Source organism: Tympanuchus pallidicinctus, unplaced genomic scaffold (assembly GCF_026119805.1).
Source record: "Tympanuchus pallidicinctus isolate F22 unplaced genomic scaffold, pur_lepc_1.0 scaffold23, whole genome shotgun sequence".
NCBI classification, from domain to species: domain Eukaryota; kingdom Metazoa; phylum Chordata; class Aves; order Galliformes; family Phasianidae; genus Tympanuchus; species Tympanuchus pallidicinctus.
The window spans coordinates 7,098,612-7,116,988 of NW_026294740.1; the positions used below are offsets into that span (position 1 = coordinate 7,098,612).

The following is an 18,377-nucleotide window of genomic DNA, read 5'->3' on the forward strand; positions in this document are numbered from 1 at the left end:
TTTGCTAGGGCTGTGACACGCACACGCTCCTTGCTGGGCTTGCTGTTGTTGGTGTTAATCTGATTTGGTTTTCACCCATCCCTGGCAAGGAACTGAGAACTCCAGAAGTTGTTGTCCTGACTTTAGGCTCTGTAATGCAGCTGCCCTACCTGTGGTGTAGAATGCCTTGTACTGAGCCAGCCGCAGCGCCTCGACCGCCCCGTCCTTCCCTGCTGCCCCGCTGTTGGGGTGAAGCAGCATCTGAAGGAAGAACACAACACAGCCCACTGCAGACAAAACCTGCTCTGTCCCAAGATCTCCCAGCACGGGGTCACCCACACATTTAGAGGCACTGCTCAGCCCAGGAGCTGCAGCTTCAACCCGAGTTCTGCCTGCTGTGCCCGCAAATGGAGTCAGGGTGAGGAAGAAGGGAAGGAGGGAGGGGTGGGTCGAGTCTCTGCTCTTTGGTATTTAGGACACTTGATGCCTTGGCACATGGCAGTGAGGAGACAAGTGAGCTGGACGGTGCGCGTCCCTCTGATCAGATCTGCAGCAAAGCCAATGGCTTCGCTGAGTGATGAGTCACCAGAGGTTTCCTCCCTGGGAATTGAATTTAAAAGTGATTCAAGAAATTTCCACTGTGCTAAAAATTAGAAACATCTGCCGAAGTTGTAGGCAGCTGCGGTGCCAAGTTTAGTAACAGTGTTCGCAGCTGATCAGCACTGTAATGACCTAGCAGGTGTCCGGCGGCACCAAGTGCTCTGCCCAGCACCCCCAGCAGGGCCACGATTCGGGGGGAACTTCCCATGGCTCTCAGTTTCCTCTACTGCCCTCAGTTGCAAGGCATGAGAGGCAAAAATGCCATCTGAAATTTAGTTTTAAAACGGTATTTTATGGGAAAAAAAAATCTGAGCTGAGGAGGTGGTGTGGTGTACGTCTGCTGCAAGGAGGAAATCCGTACTGCCATCCGCTCCCCTCCCTCTGGAAGAAGCAGATGGCTCCAAAGCAGAAATCAGCATTATTTTAGGGTGCCTGAAGCCAAACTATCAAGAATTGAACCTATCTCTCTGCTTCCAGCTTTACAGCTGAGCTTTGCTTGTCCCCTTTAACTTGAGCAGCATGGGCTGGATGGTGCTGTATGGCTGCAGAGCACCGAAACAAACAGCAAGCTCGCTCACGAGCTGCCTCCTGGAGCCCCAGCACCAAGAAAACCCATGAGGACTGACTGCACACATAAAGAGTTTGCTTCAGCTGAGCCCTTTTAGGAAACATTCCCAAGGTTTGCAGCCAGGTGACTTTGTTATTAAAAACAAAAAGAAGAAATAGGAAAAAGAAAGACAAACCCCCTCCCCAGAAAACCTCCATCCGCACGTAGAGCTGCGGGCTGTTTTCACAAGTGAGCCGTGCGTGGGGAGGAGGAGCACAGCCCTCTACATTACGCTAATGGAAAGAGCGTATTTGTGTGACACTCGTACCCTTGATACATTTCGTGTGATGTGTTTATTTTTACTGTAAATAGCCTTTGCTCAAAACAGGGCCTTGGCTGCTGCCCAGCTCCGTCACAGGTTGTGCCGGCGCTGAGCCGGGCTGGGACACAAGCAAGGTTACGGCCGCACCGCGAGCTCAGCCCCCACCCGCCTGAGTGGGAAAGCAGCTGTCAGCAGCGTGCGTGGATCCAGCGGGCGGGCGAGAAGAGGAACTGCTCTGGGAGGATTTGTGTCAAGGAAAACCCTGCGACATCAAAGGTGGTTTTGCCATTAAGAGATGAAAGCGCCGCGCTCCCGCTGCTGAGCCGCGAGGGGATGAGCGCAGACGAGCGGTGCAGGGGGAGATGCTCAGTGCACTTGTCTGCGGGGCTGGGCAGGGACAAACCCTCCTGGGACAGAGCAGCTAGGACAGGCAGGGCTCTGACAGCAGCACAACACCCCCGAGAGCAGCGGGGCAGCAGCTGGGGGCTCAGCCCGGGTTTGGGGGATCGCCTCCTGGTCCCAAGTATGCAGTAAGGGCTGGTGAGGGCGGCCCCACGCTGCTGTGCCTCTGCAAGAAGAGGTTTAATCCCTGAGCCACGTCCCATCCGCTCCCACGGTTTATCTCACAGTTCAGTAGAGGGTTCCATAAATACGAACTAAATACCAAAACCCTGATGGACGCAGCTAGCAGATCCAAGATTCCTGCTGGGAGCAGGCTCGTGGTGCTCACAGGAGAGCCGAGTTGAAAAGCAAAACCGGGCTCTATCTGTGGGTCTGCTTTAAAGCCAAACTTCTTTTTATTTGGTTCAGTGAAAAACTTGTAAAATTCTGAGAAAAATATATTGCCGTACTTCTCGTTCTGGTAGCTGCGTTTCTCATGCCTAAAGGAGCCGTCAGCAGCTCCTATTGTTGCAGGGGCAGAGAGCTGCAGGGCACGGGGCTGCCTGCCCCTCTCAAACATCAATAACAGGCACGTTTCCGAGCCAAGGAGCTCAGAGAAGGAGTGCTTAATTACATCTCTATCTGTCAAGATCAATAAAGTAGATAGAAGGAGGTCTAAGCCCCAGGGATCCTTTGTTTCCCATGCCTGTGCACCTCTCGTGACCAGGAAGGAGCAGCGCCATGCTGTGCCCATGGGGACACAGAAGGGACGATGCTCCGGTTTGAAACCATTTCCCCCTGTCCCATCACAACAGACTCCACTACAGATTCTGTCCCTTTCCTTCTTGCAGCCCCCCTTTAGATCTGAGGACATCCCCAGGATGGGGCTCTCCTTACCTTGTGTCCCACGTCTGACAGCCCAAAGAGAACCGGGGACACGTCCACGCCATCAAAGCGCCTGTTTGGGGGAAGTGTGGCTCCAGCCAGGGCCACCAGTGTGGGGAAGACGTCCAGGGTGCTGGGGAAAGAAGCAGGTTCCATCAGAGTACAGAGCAAAGCCCCCAGCCCCACCTGCACCGCTATCCCTTGCTTGGGGGGCCCTGGCTGCTTCCCTACAGCAGAGCAGGGTGCAGCCCCCGCCACGTCGTCCCCCCGGGCACATGGGGAAGGCCCCGGGTCACCCAGCACAGAAAGTGCTAGCACAGGGTTTTTTACGCCAATCCCAGCAGATCCCGCAGCCCCAGGAAAATGTGGTCTCGCTTTTGCCTCGCACAGCACGAGCCATAGCAGCCAGAATGGAAAATGAGAGCGGTGCTATTTTGTGCACTTATACCAAAATGCCTGTCAGCATTTCCACCATAATCCTCTCTTTTCAGGGGCCTCCGCCACAAAAAATCTCTCAGGGCTGGATCTTGGTTGCATGGGTGACCCGGTGCCCTCTCACTGCCAGTGCTGACACGGAAGGCAAGCAAGTCGAGCAAAGGCACATCCTGCTGCAAGGCACACCTCCCTCCTGGGCAAGTGACACACGGCAGTGCTGTGCTCCCTGGGCAGTTGGCTCGGCTGGGGTGATGCTTGCACCGGGCACCCTGCTCCCTACCAGGAGCTCTGAGTCCCAGCATCCCCCAGCTGAGCAGCCCAGGGCGCAGCAGCAGTCACACTGCAGGAGCAGGGCCCCTCGCCCGGTGCACACAGGCTGTTGCGTGAGCAGAGAGAGCAAACAGCCCAGGACTTTAGGGCCCCTGTTTCTCCCATTCAATGAGTTTTAATTTAGCTGCTAAGAGACGGAGAGGACAAATAAGAACAAACAATGCTGAGGAGAGCTGAAAGGCAGCCCCGGCTATGCAGCTCTCGTGGAGACGGCCGGAGCAGCCAGGAGGCACCAAAATCCTCGGCTCCCCACTGTGCAGAGCTGGAGTGCATCCCTGCAGGATCACACTGTGCTCTGCACGGGGCTGCCCCACATCGCTGCTGTGGTGCTCAGCACCCACTGGGTGCAACCCCGGCACTGTGATGTGTCTGTACCCATCCCATGTGCAATTACCCTAAATCAGGACCTGGACCCCCCTGGAAACCATCAGAGCTCGCAAAAAGGGCAAAGCAAGAAGGACTGGGACAGTGTCAGACAGGTGCAAGCAACACACTGGGATGAAAGAAGGCATTTTTCAGCATTTAGCAAGGGCTCCATGGGTACGGACAGGCTCCCAAATCCCCAGCTTGAGCTGAGCACTTGCAGCAGCAGCCCCGTTCCTCCCAGCGCCGAGCACTGCGCTCTGCTCACTTCTTGGCCACTCCACTGACCCACTTCCTCAGCACCCTGCAGGGTGTGGGGCATGGCAGGAGGCTCCCACCATTAGCTATGATTAAGCAGCGTGGTGCAGGGCGCGGTGCGCGGGTGCAAGTCCATGCAGCTCCAGCTGCTGCCTCCCCAGCCGCCGGCCACGCTCACCTCCTCTCACCCAGCAGGGAGGTAACGAAGAGAGGTGATGCCACACAGCCCTGGGCAGAAGGAGGGCTGGGCTGGGGAGCTTTCTCCCAAGTCAAGCTGTAATCACTGCCAGCACTTCCTAACCCCAGGGCAGGAGGACGCAGGTAATGCCTGCCCTTGCCCAGGCTCACGAGCAGCCTAGCAGAGGTCACCTCTCTCCAGGACAGGATGAACGAACCTGCTCAACTCAGAAGCATTAGGGTGGGACCCCTGCTGAGGTCCCCAGGAGCCCCGTGTCCCATTGCAGTGATCCCCACAGCCCCACCGTGCCGCACAGCTCCAGCTGCACAGCCGGGTCGGCTGGGTGCCAGCACAGCTCCAGCCCACAGCTGGCAGCTCCCTGCCCTGGGTTGGTTTGTATCACACGCCTGAACTTTACGAAACCTCCCTGGGCTGTTGGCTTTGAATTTCCACGGTGGAGGCAGGCTCCCCTGTAGGCATTTCTGAATAAGCAAAGCTGTGCAGCTGGGTCAGCAGTGATGAAAAGCAGGATGGGTTGTGCTTCCTGGAGGAGCCCCGAGGTGCAATGGGGCTCAGTGCAGGGACATCAGCACCGAGGTGACCACAGCCAACCGGCACGGCAACCACACGTGGCTGGAACTGCACAGCTCTGCAGCCAACATGTGGGCATAAACGGACCCAGCGTCGCAGCTTTGTCTTCAGAAGAGTACAAAGTAATAATGATAAAGAGCTGAGGAAACCCCTGGGGAATGGTGGAGCCCCTGCGTGAGCAAGCAGTGTGTGCAGCATAGCCCCGTGCTGGCAGCTGTCTGCATTTTACAGCCGCCCAACCTGCTGGACTGGATCTGGGAAATGCAGGAGATAAGGAGTGGGAGATAACCGGGTCCCCTGGGGCTGTTTGGTGCAGGGGGACGCAGGCTGGAGTTCCCCATGCAGGGAGGGATTTGCAGGTGGAACCCCAGGCGTGCCTGATAGTGCCCTCATCAATCAGCAAGCATCAGAACTCCAGTGCATGCCTGCAACCATCAGCCTTACAGAAATCCCAGAGCTGTTTGCTGCAAGGAGGGATGCAAGTGCTGCAAGAACTGCAAAGAGAGCTGCCAGGAGAGCGGCAGCATTGCTGCCATACGGCTTTCTCTGTGCCAGTCCCTGCAGTGCCACCATCCCCACCATGTCTGTCCCCTCTGCTCTCACCCATGTGCAGGAGCAGCTCAGGACTACCTCGGAGCGGGGCTGCTCTGACTGCCAGCACTGTCCCTCCGGACAGCCTTTCCCACAACCGCACCCTCCTTCACATTAAGCCATTTGCAAACCACAAAGCCTAAGCCTGCTTCTCGGTGGAGAGAGAGAACATCGTCATCTTTTAATTATCGGGAGGCACTCAGCCACCGAGGGGAAGAGAAGCACGGAGCCCCGCAGCTGCTAACGCGGATCCACCAGCCGCACAAAAAGAGCTTTCAACTCCTATTTGCTGAAGCATTAGAGTCTTTGGGGAGAGGACAAAAGTGTGGCGTCACTCACAACGCAGGCAATGCCCAACCAGGGCCCCGTGCTGCCAGGACCCAGATAACCACATGGCTCTGGGGCTGTCAGCACGTGTGGCAGCGTGACCTTGCAGACCCACAGCACGAAGCGCAGCGAGCTGTGGCACAGGCACAACCCACCCCATTTCCCAAACCATCCCTACCTCAGCATGGCGCGGCTGCTCCGCTCGGCAGGGACGTGGCCAGGCCAGTACACCAATGCTGGCACCCGGTGCCCTCCTTCCCAGGTGGTTTGCTTGGCAGGGCTGCCTCCTGCAAGAGAGAGCAGAGTGCTCAGCATCCCCTGCATGGGAGCTGTGAAGCGGCGGGGATCCTCTGACCCAGAGCTGCTTAAGGAACAGGAGTGCCCTGGGACACAGAGCACCCAGAGAGAGGAAGGTGGCAGTGGTTGGAGCTGGGTCAGGGGAGGGAGAAGAGCTGAAGGAGTTGTTACGAGGAATAGGGAGAGGGTGGGAAAGGGGCTCAGCTTGGCATTGCCTTTGGTTTCACATCTACTCCAGCAGTTAAGTGATGAGAAATGGAACCAAATACTTCCATCCACCTCCTGGCTTAGGGCAGGTAGCGAATGCAGGGATTAGTTCCGGGGACTCCCAGCCGTGCCCACGTGTGTGTGCACAGGGTGCAGTACCTGACAGCAGATCAATGGCCCCCAGTCTCATTAAAAACACATCCCTGCTGCTGACCCTGCAGCAATCCCACCTGCTGACCAATTAACCCTTTTCCTTGCTTCCTTGACACAAAGTCTGGGAAGCACAGAGGTGGGAGAGTCACCAGGCCCTGCCTGCAGCTGAGGGCTGAGCACCACAGAGAGGGGCTGAGGATGTAAGTGGGGATGAGCAATAAAAAAAATGTGCTGAGCCGCATGATGGGGCTGCTGGTGGATGCCACGGAGCTGCTGCCTCTGCTGCAGCACCAAGGGCCCCAAGCAGCCGTGGGGAAGAGGTTGGGCATGGGGTGAAGGGAACATCCCAGCCCCACTCACTGTACAGAGCTCCCAAGTGGCCGCTGCCCTTTGTCTGCCTGGCTTTCAGTGTGCACATGGCAACGGCGCGTGCCTGCAGACATTTCCTTTGGCAGAGGCAGCAGCCAGGGGATGTTCCTGCTGCGGGACCCCACGGCCAGGCATGGCGCTTTGAGGTGCACCATGCCTCCTGGGTGTTCAGCTCCCAAAGGAAATGATATCAATTATAACAAGCATTAAATAAGCCTCACAGTATTGCACCTATGTTTCAAGGGATTTGCTGCACAGCGAGCAGCCTGAGGGCAGCAGGAGCAGGGCAGCAAGCCTGTCCGTCTGTCCACAGCCAGAGCAGCCCTGGGACAGATGCTGTGCCCCTGCTTCCCTGCAGCCTGCCTGGTACGGCTGTGGAGCAGGTTGGGAGTCTGCACTGCCCGTGTATGAGCTCATGTTCCCACATTCAGCACTGAACTGGGCTGCAGCACCCCAGACCCAAGCAAGGATTTTTCTCCGGAGCAGGGATAATGCAACCATGCTGAGGCTGCTTTCCAGGAACGCAGAGCTGAGCATTCCCACGCAGGGACAAAAATCACTGCGTCCCCATTCCTCAGTGGGATTGCAAACCTCCAAACTTGGCTCTGAACATAATCATCCCAAGACAAGTGTGTCCCTTCCTGGGCTCTTGGGAACAAGGGATGGGGTTGGGTTTTACGGGTGGGCAGGACGCTTCTGGGGAGGGAAGGGAAGCTCTGCCCTCAACTTGGAGCTGGGGGCCCAGCACTTGTGTCTGCTGTGCTCTGCGTGCAACGGCCAACTGCACCGAAGCAAGTGGAAAACATTCCTGGAATTTGGGTTGGACCCTAAAAGGAAACGCCAAGCTCTGCGAAATGTATATAACCCTGAGCAACAGTTCCTCCCCTTCCTCTCTGTCCTTCCCGGCGTGGGGAGGGGGAGATGCCCAGGAGGAGGCTATCTGACCGCCAGCTGGTGGCTATGGGCAGCCCACCCTCCTCCAGCATCCCCTGCTCCCCAGGGCAGGGTTGTTTTGGCAGGGCTGCATGCGGGCAGCGAGATGCTGGAAAGGGGCCGTGTTTTTGTAGGTTTGTTCCCGAACGCCGCGTTGCCCGTACCATCTGCTCCAGCTTGTGACCATTGGTTGCTCAAGAGAAACCCAGGTCGTCGGCAGGGCTTGTTTACTAAGAAAATGAAGGTTACGATTTCTTCCCAGGGTTGGAGCACCCGAAGGAAGGACCCTGGGAACCGGAAAAGGGAGCGGGGGGAGCCAGCGGCTGCCAGCCTCACAGCCGTGCTCACACAGCACCGGCAGCGGCTTCCTCCCCCGGGTAGATGTCAGGAAGCAGATGAGGAAAGAAAACGGAGCTGCCTCCGTGTCCCCCCCGCTGCTCCCCTCCCGCACTGACCCCGAGCGAACGGGGAAACAAAACCCGCCGCACTTACAGTGCGTAATACAAGCAGAAGTGGGAAATGCCTGACTCATGCATGTTTCTGGCCGCTCCGGCTGAAAGAAACCCACCAACCAGATGGCTTGGCCGGAAAAGGAGGAAATAATAATAATAATAAAAACAAAACAAAACAAGAAGTTAGAAAGAAAATACAACTCCCACTAGGCTGGGCTTCAGGGAGCCGGGCAGGGGGTGTAGGAGCACTGAGACCCGAGCGGATGGAGGGCAGAAACTGAATGCTCCATCACCTGCAGGTCCCAGGAGCTGAAGCACCCCAGGAGCTGCTGCATCAAAGGGATGAAAGCAGCGGCCACCGATCATCAGCTTGCCAAGGGTTTGGGGCAACAGTTCCCACCTGGGTGTAGTTTTAGGGGGAAACTGAGAAATAGATGGATCACCACATCTGCTTTGAAATACAAGAAGTTGCTGGAAAGGCTGAGGAGAGAGAAGCGTTCCCCACTTTCTGCCTGCAGGCAGAGCAGGGCTGTCTGGCATCAGCCCTGTGTACCCCCCTTGGAAGCCTCCCCAGCCCCTTGAGGTCACCTCGTGCCCTCTGCCAGGCCCCCAGCAGTGGCCCCAGGCGTCCCGCCAGCTCACACTTCTGCATCCAAGGGCCGTTGTCACCTGCAAGAGATGGAAATGTCCCCATGAGCAGCAAGCTGGGGCACCTCCACTCTGCAGGGTGGCGAAGGACAAGCAGCCCCCACACCTCCTTGTGGTCCTCAGGGTGCTGCCTAACACCAACAGGAGCAGCGCAGGGTCTGGCAGCAGAGCTGCTCTTGTTCCTGAAGGTTTATTTCCAAGAGATGGGGCCCACTTCTGGGGGTTCCAGGTAAGGGGCTGCAGCAAAGCCAGGGCACAGAGGTGGCTGTCACCAGCTCTGGGCACTAATGAGCTGCAGAGCAGTTCCTGTGCCAGGAGCAAAGTGTCCTCATTAGGGAGGCTGCACAGCGCCAGTGGATTTGGGCTTCTTAATGAGTGTGGATTTGAGGTTCAATTAGGCAGGCCATGCCCGTGAGGGGGGTGGAGGGGTGGCAGGATGGGCACTGGCTGAGCTGCTGCCCATAGGGCCAGCATGGGAACCACGTCCCCACAGTGACAGCCCATGTTCGACCCGTCCTCCTGTCACAGCACATCAAGGACTGCAGAAAAACACCAGTCCCATCTCCTTGTGCCACTGGGGCTGGTGCACAGCCATCACCCACCACCACAGCCAGTTGCAGTGCTTTACCTGTGAACCACAGCAGTGTGTTGCCCTTCCCACAGCTGTCGGCCAGGTGCTTGAGACGTCCCACCAGGGCATCCATCTCACGCAGGGCAGCCCCATAGATGCCCCTGTCCCGTGGTGGGGCGATCTGCAGTGGCACGTGCATGTGGGCCAGCGCCAGATAGAGGAAGAAGGGACGGCTGCTGTCCCTGAAAGAAACAAGGGGAGAGTTCAGTGAGGTTGGGGTGAGGTGCAGGGGGTCACAGCTGAGCAGGGGATGTGGTGCGGTGGCCCTTCCTTGCAGGAGCAGCAAACTTGCTGTAGCTCATGCGGGCAAACTCTGCCACCCTGCAGGACGCTCAGCCCCCAAAACACAAAGAACCACAGTGGGGAATGAAAGCAGAGGCCACCTGCCCCCAGGCAAGTGAGACACATTCCCAGATCACTGCTTGGGCAACACTGGGTGAGCAGCACCTGCCCCAGCACCGTGCCGGGAGGAAGCGGCAGGACAGCACGTCTTCACTGTCCGTGAGTCACTCTTTCCCCACTGAAACCTCCCCAGTGCTGCTTCCTCTCCCCTGCTCCCCCCGGTGCTGACCTTCCCCAGGGCACCCACATTCGGGATGAGCTCGTCCCTTCCTCCATCTCCCACGTCCTACGGCACATCAGCCATGGGCAGAATGCCCCGCATCGATGCTCCCCTTCCTCCCCTTATGCAAGAGGGGAGGCAGCAAGGCGGCTGTTTGCTTTTAAATCACCAGAGGACACGTCCTGTTTTCTTGTTTATGGCTATATTTATCTCCTCCAGTGTGGCTGCTCTTCCTCAGGGAGCTCAGAAGGGAAGGGTGGGATGGCGGGGAGGGGCTGGATCCCTGGGATGTTCTGGTGTGGGTGCCCCATAGCCCCGCTGTGGCCAGAGAGAGATGGGGGCTGCCGGGATCCCACCGAACTGCAATTCCTTCCTTTGCCCCCTGCGCATCACTCACCTCGGGATCTCAGACTAAGAAATCTCACCCTTCCCACAACAGCCATCCCATTGCACAGAGGCAGAACCCTGCGTGGACTTCAGTCCTTTCAGCACCCTGCAAACCACCAGGATTTAGGAAACAAGAGGGGGCTGGCTGCACATTTCTGCAACTGGCACTGCGAAGCACTGCCTCTTTCTGTACATCCCACCATTGCCTGTGGGATTTCTGACACCCTGGAATAGGGGAGCATGGTTCAGCTCCCAGTGATCGCCCGCTGTCTGTGAGCCAGCAGAGCACAGCAACCTGCCTGAGCCCTACCCTGCAAGGAGCCACCCAGCTTCAAGCAGAAACCTCCTCCACCACGCAAAAATGCTTAGCATCCCCTTCACTTCTTATCAGCAGCAGTGCTCCTGTGTAGCCTATGATTACAGCTCTCAAGGGGCAGGTCTGTTTTCTCATTCTATCCGTACCACTCTGGCTCAGGCTCAGAGCCCCAGCATGAGTTTGTCCCATGCACCTCCAGGGGAACTCTCAGACGGGGGAAAACAGTGCACAAGGATCGTTATCCTGGCACCCCACTGAGAGCCCTGCTCGCCTTTTGCATCTACATTTCATAGCTCAGCCCCTCTCCTGAAAACTGAGCAAACATTTAATCAATAACTTAAGACTTAATGTCCTTGGCTTTTGCTCCCGTGTTTGTTGTGCTCTAAGCGTCCTGGCCAGAGCAAAATCTCACTGAATTGCTCAACCTTGACACGACTGGTTAAAAAAACAGCGAGATGACAAATCCTGTGTTCTTTTCGTTGCCCCATAATGAGTGAGTCAGGCAGAGGAAAACTGAAATAAACCATCAAAGGAGAGGAAAGGCAGGCACCTGTTTAATCCTGTTCTCTGTAAACGCAGATAACCCCAAGACAGTGCCCAGACTTCTCCAGATCCCTGACACAGCCCTTTCCTTGCACTATTCTCTCTGTCTCCCCCATTTCTTTACCCCCTACAGCACACAGACCTTTTCCAAGCCCCCCTGCACAAGCAGCCCTGAGCTGTGCCAGGCAGCAGGCACTGTCCCTCAGACGGCCTCTTACAGAGCTGCAGAAAGGCGTTTTGCAAAGTCACAGCTACTAATCCTTGAATAACAGGGATTAGCATTATGAAACCCTTCGGCGGGGCTTGGAGGCTGCTGTTTCCCGGAGGTGCTTTACTCCTCGGGGAGCAGCAAACCTGGGCTCCGTGTTTCCCTGCACCGCAGGGGAAAGTCATCCCGAGGTGACCCCGAGGCCTTTATTTGGGTGCTGCCTGCACCTCCCAGCTCAGCTGCCCAGCAGCTGTCCCCTGTCACCTCTGGGTGACACCACCACAAGGACAGCAGCACGGAGGAGGATGGATGCTTCCCTTCACTGCTAGCCTGGATGCTGGTTCACGTCCAGCCATGAAGATGCCCCCGGATGAAAGGCCGCGACCTTTGCGGTTAGACTGTATTTATAAATCCCTTTGCATGTGATTCTCTGAAGGCCAAAACACTTCTATGGGAGCCCTGTGGGACCTCGGAGCAGCTCCTTCCTTACCCAGAACATCAGAAAACAAAGCCTGGAGGCTCCGTCTCCGCAGATCTGCTCACCCAGCACAGCACTGCCACGTGAGTTCTAGGCATGTGAATTCTGGCTGCCCCAGCATGAGCAGAAAGTGCTTGCCAGCTTCAAGATCTGGTGTGGGGAGAGGGATAGGGATGGGGTTGGTGTGTGGTGCCCTCACCTTGCCTGCCGGATGAAGCGTGCTGCCGCCTCCACGTACCGCTCCGCCAGGCTGCTGAGGTTGACGGGCTGCTGGATGATAGTGAGGTTCTCAAAGAGAGGAAGGGCTACATCCGTGTAGCAGTCTTTATTGCTGGGGCTGCAGGAAGAAATCACTGCGTTATCATCACTGCAGCAAGGACTGCGATGGCTGGGAGCGGGCACAGAGCCCACCGTTCACCCAGATTTGTAGAATAGCACTGCCAAGGGTGGCAGAAAGGGGACAACGCTGGTGTCCCCATGGCACAGACTGCTCCCTGCCTAGCCAGACCACTCCAGGGCCCCACGCTTCACCTCTCCACGCCATCTGCAAGGAGCATGAAGGAGACCATAGCAGGGAGCAGTTCATCGGACTGCAGCTTGCAAATCCCAAATCCCAGCATTCAAACTGCCCCGTGCACGGTGTGTCTCCCCCAGAGATGTACCTGGTGGCTGCGCTGTGCTGTGGGCAGCTTGGGCAGGGTGGCACGTTGTAGCCTGGGGTGTCTGTGCAGCCCATGTCATGGCTGTAGGGGATCCCGAAGTAATAATCGAACCCTGCAGGCAAGGTGGGGGTCAGTGGGGGCCAAGCAAACGCTGGGCACTCATCTCATCTCCACCACGTCCTTACCACGGAAGATGGGGTGGTGGTGGCCATGGTGCCCCAGGTGCCATTTGCCTGTGTGGAAAGCACAGAAAATCATTTGGGAGGTTACTCAGCCGTTGGGCGCTGCCGTCACCAGTGAAACCCACAAGGCACAGTGCAGGATGTTTTAATCTAGCAACAAGAAAGGCCACTTGTTTGTGCTGGCTGGATTTCTTTTTACAGAAACCCAGAAAAAAATGCCAAAGGTATCTCACGTCTATCCAAATCAACCATCTCCAACTTTAAAAGGCTCTTTCATGTGTTTGCGTTCAGAAGAGACAATTTCCTAACCCATCCCAAAGAATTGGATTCATCCTCTGATCTGCAGTGTCCCAAGGCTTGGCTGCACCTCGCACACTGATATCAGACAAGGAGAAGAGACAGCAAGGGCTTCTGTGCTGATGAAACCCCAACACACACATGAGCACAGGCAGCTCCACGTGCAGAGGACTCATCACCACCTGATGCACTTTCAGACGGGTCGCAGCGCACTGTGTGCACAGGAGGGTGCCCAGCACCATGGCCCAGCAGCACAGAGCATCCCAACCTGCACTGCCAGCCCCTGGGGCATCACACTCAGCATCACACCCAGCCGGGGCGTGCGAGGGCAGCGTTGCTCTGCACACTCATGTTTTCTCAGGAAAACTCAGCGTTCCCATTGAAAGGTTAAGCAACTTCAGATTCCAAGGAAACCTGGGGCAGGCCCAAACTTCAGGCTGTGTTTGAATACGAATATGAAAATTAGGGATTGCAGAAAGAGTGGGGAAAGTGCGAAATCTCTCCCACCCCATCCTTTAGCTGCCGGCACTTGCCCTACGTACCCGTGGCACTTTCTTTTTGGGCACCTTCATCTCAGCCACAGTGTGGCTGGTGGGTGTTACCTATAGCTGCTGTGCTGTACCCTGCTGCCCGCAGCACCTCAGCCAGCGTGGTCTCATTGAGGGGCAGGCCGCCCAGCGAGCTGATGGCAAAGTTGTGGGTCACCCCATTGCGCAGGCCGAGGCGCCCCGTGAGCAGAGAGGCGCGGGATGGTGAGCAGGTGGAGGCAGCCGAGTGGAAATCCACAAACCTGGAAAATGAACAGAAAATAAACCTCGGCTTGCAAAATGTGCTCAGTGTGAGCCTGCCTCATCCCTCCCGGCTCACACACAGCCCTCTGAGCCCCAGGAACAAGGGGCTGAAGCGGAACAGGTATCAGGGATGCTCAGAAAGGCCCAGGGTGGGGATGCACTGTTACCTTGTCCCTTCAGCAGCCAACTCATCCAAATGTGGGGTCTCCTTCGTCTCGGCCCAGTTGGCCCCCAGGTCCCCCCAGCCCAGATCGTCTGCCAGGATGACGATGAAGTTTGGCTTCCCCTGTGCCACTGGGGGAGCACAGAGCCCCATCAGCACAGCGAGCAGCAGCACAGACCCTGGGGCTGGAGTTCCCATGGTGCTAACGGGGTGATGTTCTCTCCAAAATGCTCCTCCAGGGCCAGGCTGTGTGCCAGGCACCACTTCACAACCTTGGCTACTGACCTGGCCGAAACACCTGCTCCATCCTTCAAACACAGGCACAGCTGGTACTCCTAAAACCAGCACCAGCAAAAGTGTTATTCTTCCAAGTCAGACACCCTCTTTGAAGTCACTGTCACTCTACTTTTAACTTTCTTTCCTTCCTGGTAAATATCTAAATTGTTATTTTTTCCTCCAGAAGCGCACTTGAATTCAGCAGCTCCTGTTGGGGTGACATCTGACAAATGGCTCTTCCTGTGTAGGGTTTCAAGCACAAGTTTGGCAGCAGGCCTTGTTCCCAGTTCTCTGAAGTGTCCCACGTGGGTAAGAATCACCGAGGCTCTGCTGGCAACTATCAGCAATCCTTTGCCTCCTCAGGTGGTCACGGCTGCAGGAACTCCTGTGCAAGAGACACAAGCAGCCATCAGGACCTGCAGAAACTCCCTAACCCCAATCCTAAATCTAATTAACCCTAACCCAATCAGCCCCTCCACGGACACAGCCTGCAGGGAATGGCTCATCCAGCGTTGAGGCTTTGCCTTTGATGTTGCATTTCTTGCTGCCCTGCCGCCTGGTGCACAGGGTTGAAATCATGCAGCAATCCAGACAAACCAAAAATGCAGTAATGCCCTGGCATTTCTAGGCGTAGAGAAGTAAGTGCAGCACTTGAAAACTGTAAGCTGGGATGGCTGCTTAGGGCAGGATTTGTCTCCAAGTGGCAAAGAGGCAACAAGAGCAGACAATCCAAAAACCAACAGATGTGAAACCCAGCATCCTGAGCACATGGGGACGTGCAGCCAAGCAGGACAAGAGTCACAGAGATAAAGTGTGAGGGAGAGGAGGGAGGGGACGGTCACAAACAAACGAGGACAACATGACAGAAGGAAGCAAGAGAGGGAATACGATGAGCCCCATCTGTAGGCCAAGAGTTTCGTAGCTGGCAGAACAATTTATTTGCAGGTTTCGCTGTGCGTGACTTAAAAGCTTAGGGCTGTCGCTCAGATGGGCAGAATCAGGGCTTTCATCACAGCATTAGGGACAGAACTCAATTCATAATTCATGGCCTGGTGCTTTAACTCACCAGCTCCCAGCAGAGCCCTGCAGCTCTCCGTGAGCTGAGCAGCAGGCAGCACAGCAGGATGAGCCATGGGCGCAGTGTCACAGGGCCATCGCGCACCCTGAGCCACAGCTCAGCCCTGCACACCCAGCTGCAGAGCAACCAGAAAACGCCTGCAATCTCTTTGAGAAGCCCCTGGGATTTTGGGGAGGAAAAGGGCTTGAAAGCATCAATTCACCCGGGCGTGGGGAGGACCTCAGCCCCGTTTGCAGCTCTCTGGCTGGAGAGGACCAAGTTAAGGCTCCAATGCTCTCCTTTTCACTACTGACCCAGGTGAATATATCTATCTAGAAACCTATGTAAGATTTCACACGCACTATCTAAACAGAAGACATGGAGCTGTGCTTGCAATTCCTCCCTACCAGCACTGAATGGTTTTAGAAAGATTTGCTCCCCATGTGGGCACAAAGCCCTTTCCAGGGACCACCACCCCTCACAGCGACCGGAGCAAGGCCACCTGCAGGTGAAAGGGCTGCCATCCAGAAATGGCAGGGGAAACCACATCAGTGTGCTGCTTTAGCACAGAAGGGCTGGGGACAGGAGTGATGTGCCAGGGCTGCCAGCATGCTGACGGGGCAGGGGGACGGGGAGTGCCACCAACACCTCAGCGCCCACTGCAGTCGATTCAGGGGGACCAAAAGGGACAAAGCTGAGCCCCCCATAGGGACGTGCTGATCACAGACGGATGCAGCTTTGCCAGGAAGCCATGCCATAGAATCCAGCCCCCTATGCTGAGGATTGCCCCGCACCGCTCCTCACAGCCCTCCAAACCCCATCCTTGTCTGAGCTGCAAAGGCGCAAGTCGAACCCCCATGCTATCTGCTGAAAAGGCAAGGGGGGCAAATGTAAAAATCTCAGAAGCTGCTCGCTAAGACGAGGGCTGCAGGGCTCTCCTGGCACACTGCCTGGCAGGGGCGACACGTCACAGCAGACGGCAGGCACACCTACGCCTTCAGAGCATCCAGATAGCGGAGTCACCCCGAACTTGGCAGGGGCTCCTGTTTGCTTTGGGGAGGTACACCAGCGTAACACAGCTAAGAAAAACAATCACGAGCGTTTTCAAAGGACATTCTATTCTCTCTAATTTACAGGGGGAAGTCAGCCGGGCCAAAATTTATACGCTGCTGTCAGACAGGGAATCTGAGCTCCGATTTTAGAAGCCGTTTCCAAAAGATGTTTAAGAAAGACAAATGGAAAAGTGGGACGTGACGACGCGGCACGCGCTTCCCTCCCTTGTGCCAGAGGAGCCGTCCCCATGGGCAGCTCTGACCTCCAGCATTACCTGCAGGAATTGAGACCTCCTCCACTCGCCAGACAGCCCGCACTGAGGTTCAGGGTGCTGCACTGCCAGCACTGTGCAGCTCGCTATGACACAGGGGCAGCTCAGCTGGCTGTCAGATGGGTGCTGCATAACAAAGTGAAAGTGTGCTTTTGCACGCCAGATAGCAAGAGAGGGGGATAAGGTGGAACCAGACAAACCAGTTCAGAAAAGCCTCACAGCCTCTGCAGGACACTGCTGGGAAAGGCAGAATAGGAAAAGGTGCTTCTGGGGCTGAGCCCAGGGATGCCACCGCCAGCTCCCAGCTGCCTGCAACAGAGCCCCAGCCAGAGGATCCGCCATGTATTTATTACACATTAACCAGAAGTTTGCAGTCTCGGGGCCAGCATGATGACTTTCACGTTTTTCACATTCCTTCACATTTTCAGGCCCGTGGAGCCAGGTGACAGCTGTGGTGCTCAGAGTGCTCCGCCGCTGTGCCCCGGCGCCACGGCACGTGGGGATGCAGAAGGACAGCAGAAACCCAAACAGCAGCTCTGCTGCTGCAAGGGGCCACGCGGCTGCTGGGACGGACACAGCCTGGTAAGGGGGAAGGTTGTTTTGTTTCCACCTTACCACGTGCAGGTGTTTTATTTTCGTATTTGAACACAGCAAAGGGCAGGCAGTGCTTTGTGTGCGAGCGTTTTCACTGCCCCATTCAGCCTCCGCAGTGCGAGCAGAGCCCATTCCTGGTAACGCTTGTCCTGACAGTGTTCTGAGCTGTCAGAACTCCATTCCAGGAAAAGGTTTCCGACTGGAATAGTTTATACAAGCTCCCCTCGCAGAATAAGCAGCACTGACAAAAACATACTTCGGCAGACTTAACTAGGATTTCTGCCAGATCCTGAGACCGGAGAATGTTTTCCACTCATCTCACCGTTCGGTCTTTGAGGAAAAGCATTACACACACACAGCAGTGCTGGACAGACCCGAGATGAATAACTGAGCTCCAGGTCTCTGCCCCACACGGGCAGCACAGTGCTGGGTGAACCGCTGCTTCCCAGCAGCTGCCCCCTGTGCTGTGCCCATGGTCAGGCTTTGCTTTTCATGGCATTCTGCAGAGCTCCATCTCAAGACCTCAAATCACTCCCCGAATCCTTGGGAAGCAGCAGGGAAAGGAACGAGAAGGCAAAGCCAAAGGACAGATGCAACCTACTGACAAGAAACACCAAGGAGCAAACGCCTTTGTTTGCTTTCATGCCAAAGATATCTGCATTCTTATTTCTCCCTTGGAGGCACAACCTGTTTTGTCGTCCCATAAGCGCTCACGCTGTCACTGCTGGGCTGAATTACAGCTTGGGGAGGGCAACGCCAAGGTGAGGCTGTGTAACAGAAACGTGAGAGGTGCTCACCATGCACCGCAGGGCATGGCACAGCTGGGACAGCAGGCTCAGCGCCAAGCTGCCCTGCCAGCACAGGAGCATCAGTGAGCGGCCAATGGGTTGGTGCTGCTGCAAGAAATCTGTGGGCTGTGTCTAAGTTACCAGGTGAAACTTGTATCTTCTTTACCCAACCTCCCAGAAGTTTGTTGCCCAACCTCTGCAATCTTCACTGTTTAAAAAAAAAAAGAACAGAAAAAAAACACAGAAAAAAAAAGCAAAGGGACTCCAGCCCA

General features: G+C 56.1%; 1 protein-coding gene across 8 annotated transcripts in view; it reads right to left on the bottom strand.

The window, feature by feature from the left end:
- Nucleotides 1–18,377, bottom strand: part of ARSG (arylsulfatase G) — a 39,659-nt gene that overhangs the window by 1,691 nt on the left and 19,591 nt on the right. For 6 of the 8 annotated variants that reach the window (XM_052688039.1, XM_052688036.1, XM_052688037.1 and 3 more), the window contains 10 exons: nucleotides 14,071–14,727; nucleotides 13,715–13,902; nucleotides 12,819–12,866; nucleotides 12,634–12,745; nucleotides 12,171–12,308; nucleotides 9,475–9,659; nucleotides 8,787–8,867; nucleotides 5,966–6,074; nucleotides 2,727–2,847; nucleotides 150–240 (listed from right to left, as the gene is read on the bottom strand). In XM_052688039.1, the coding sequence (XP_052543999.1) occupies nucleotides 150–240; nucleotides 2,727–2,847; nucleotides 5,966–6,074; nucleotides 8,787–8,867; nucleotides 9,475–9,659; nucleotides 12,171–12,308; nucleotides 12,634–12,745; nucleotides 12,819–12,866; nucleotides 13,715–13,902; nucleotides 14,071–14,264 (1,267 nt within the window). In that variant the 5' untranslated portion in view covers nucleotides 14,265–14,727. Of the gene's footprint in view, nucleotides 1–149; nucleotides 241–2,726; nucleotides 2,848–5,965; nucleotides 6,075–8,786; nucleotides 8,868–9,474; nucleotides 9,660–12,170; nucleotides 12,309–12,633; nucleotides 12,746–12,818; nucleotides 12,867–13,714; nucleotides 13,903–14,070; nucleotides 14,728–16,726; nucleotides 16,850–18,377 lie in introns of all 8 variants that reach the window. The other 2 variants (XM_052688038.1, XM_052688041.1) reach the window with 2 other exon arrangements.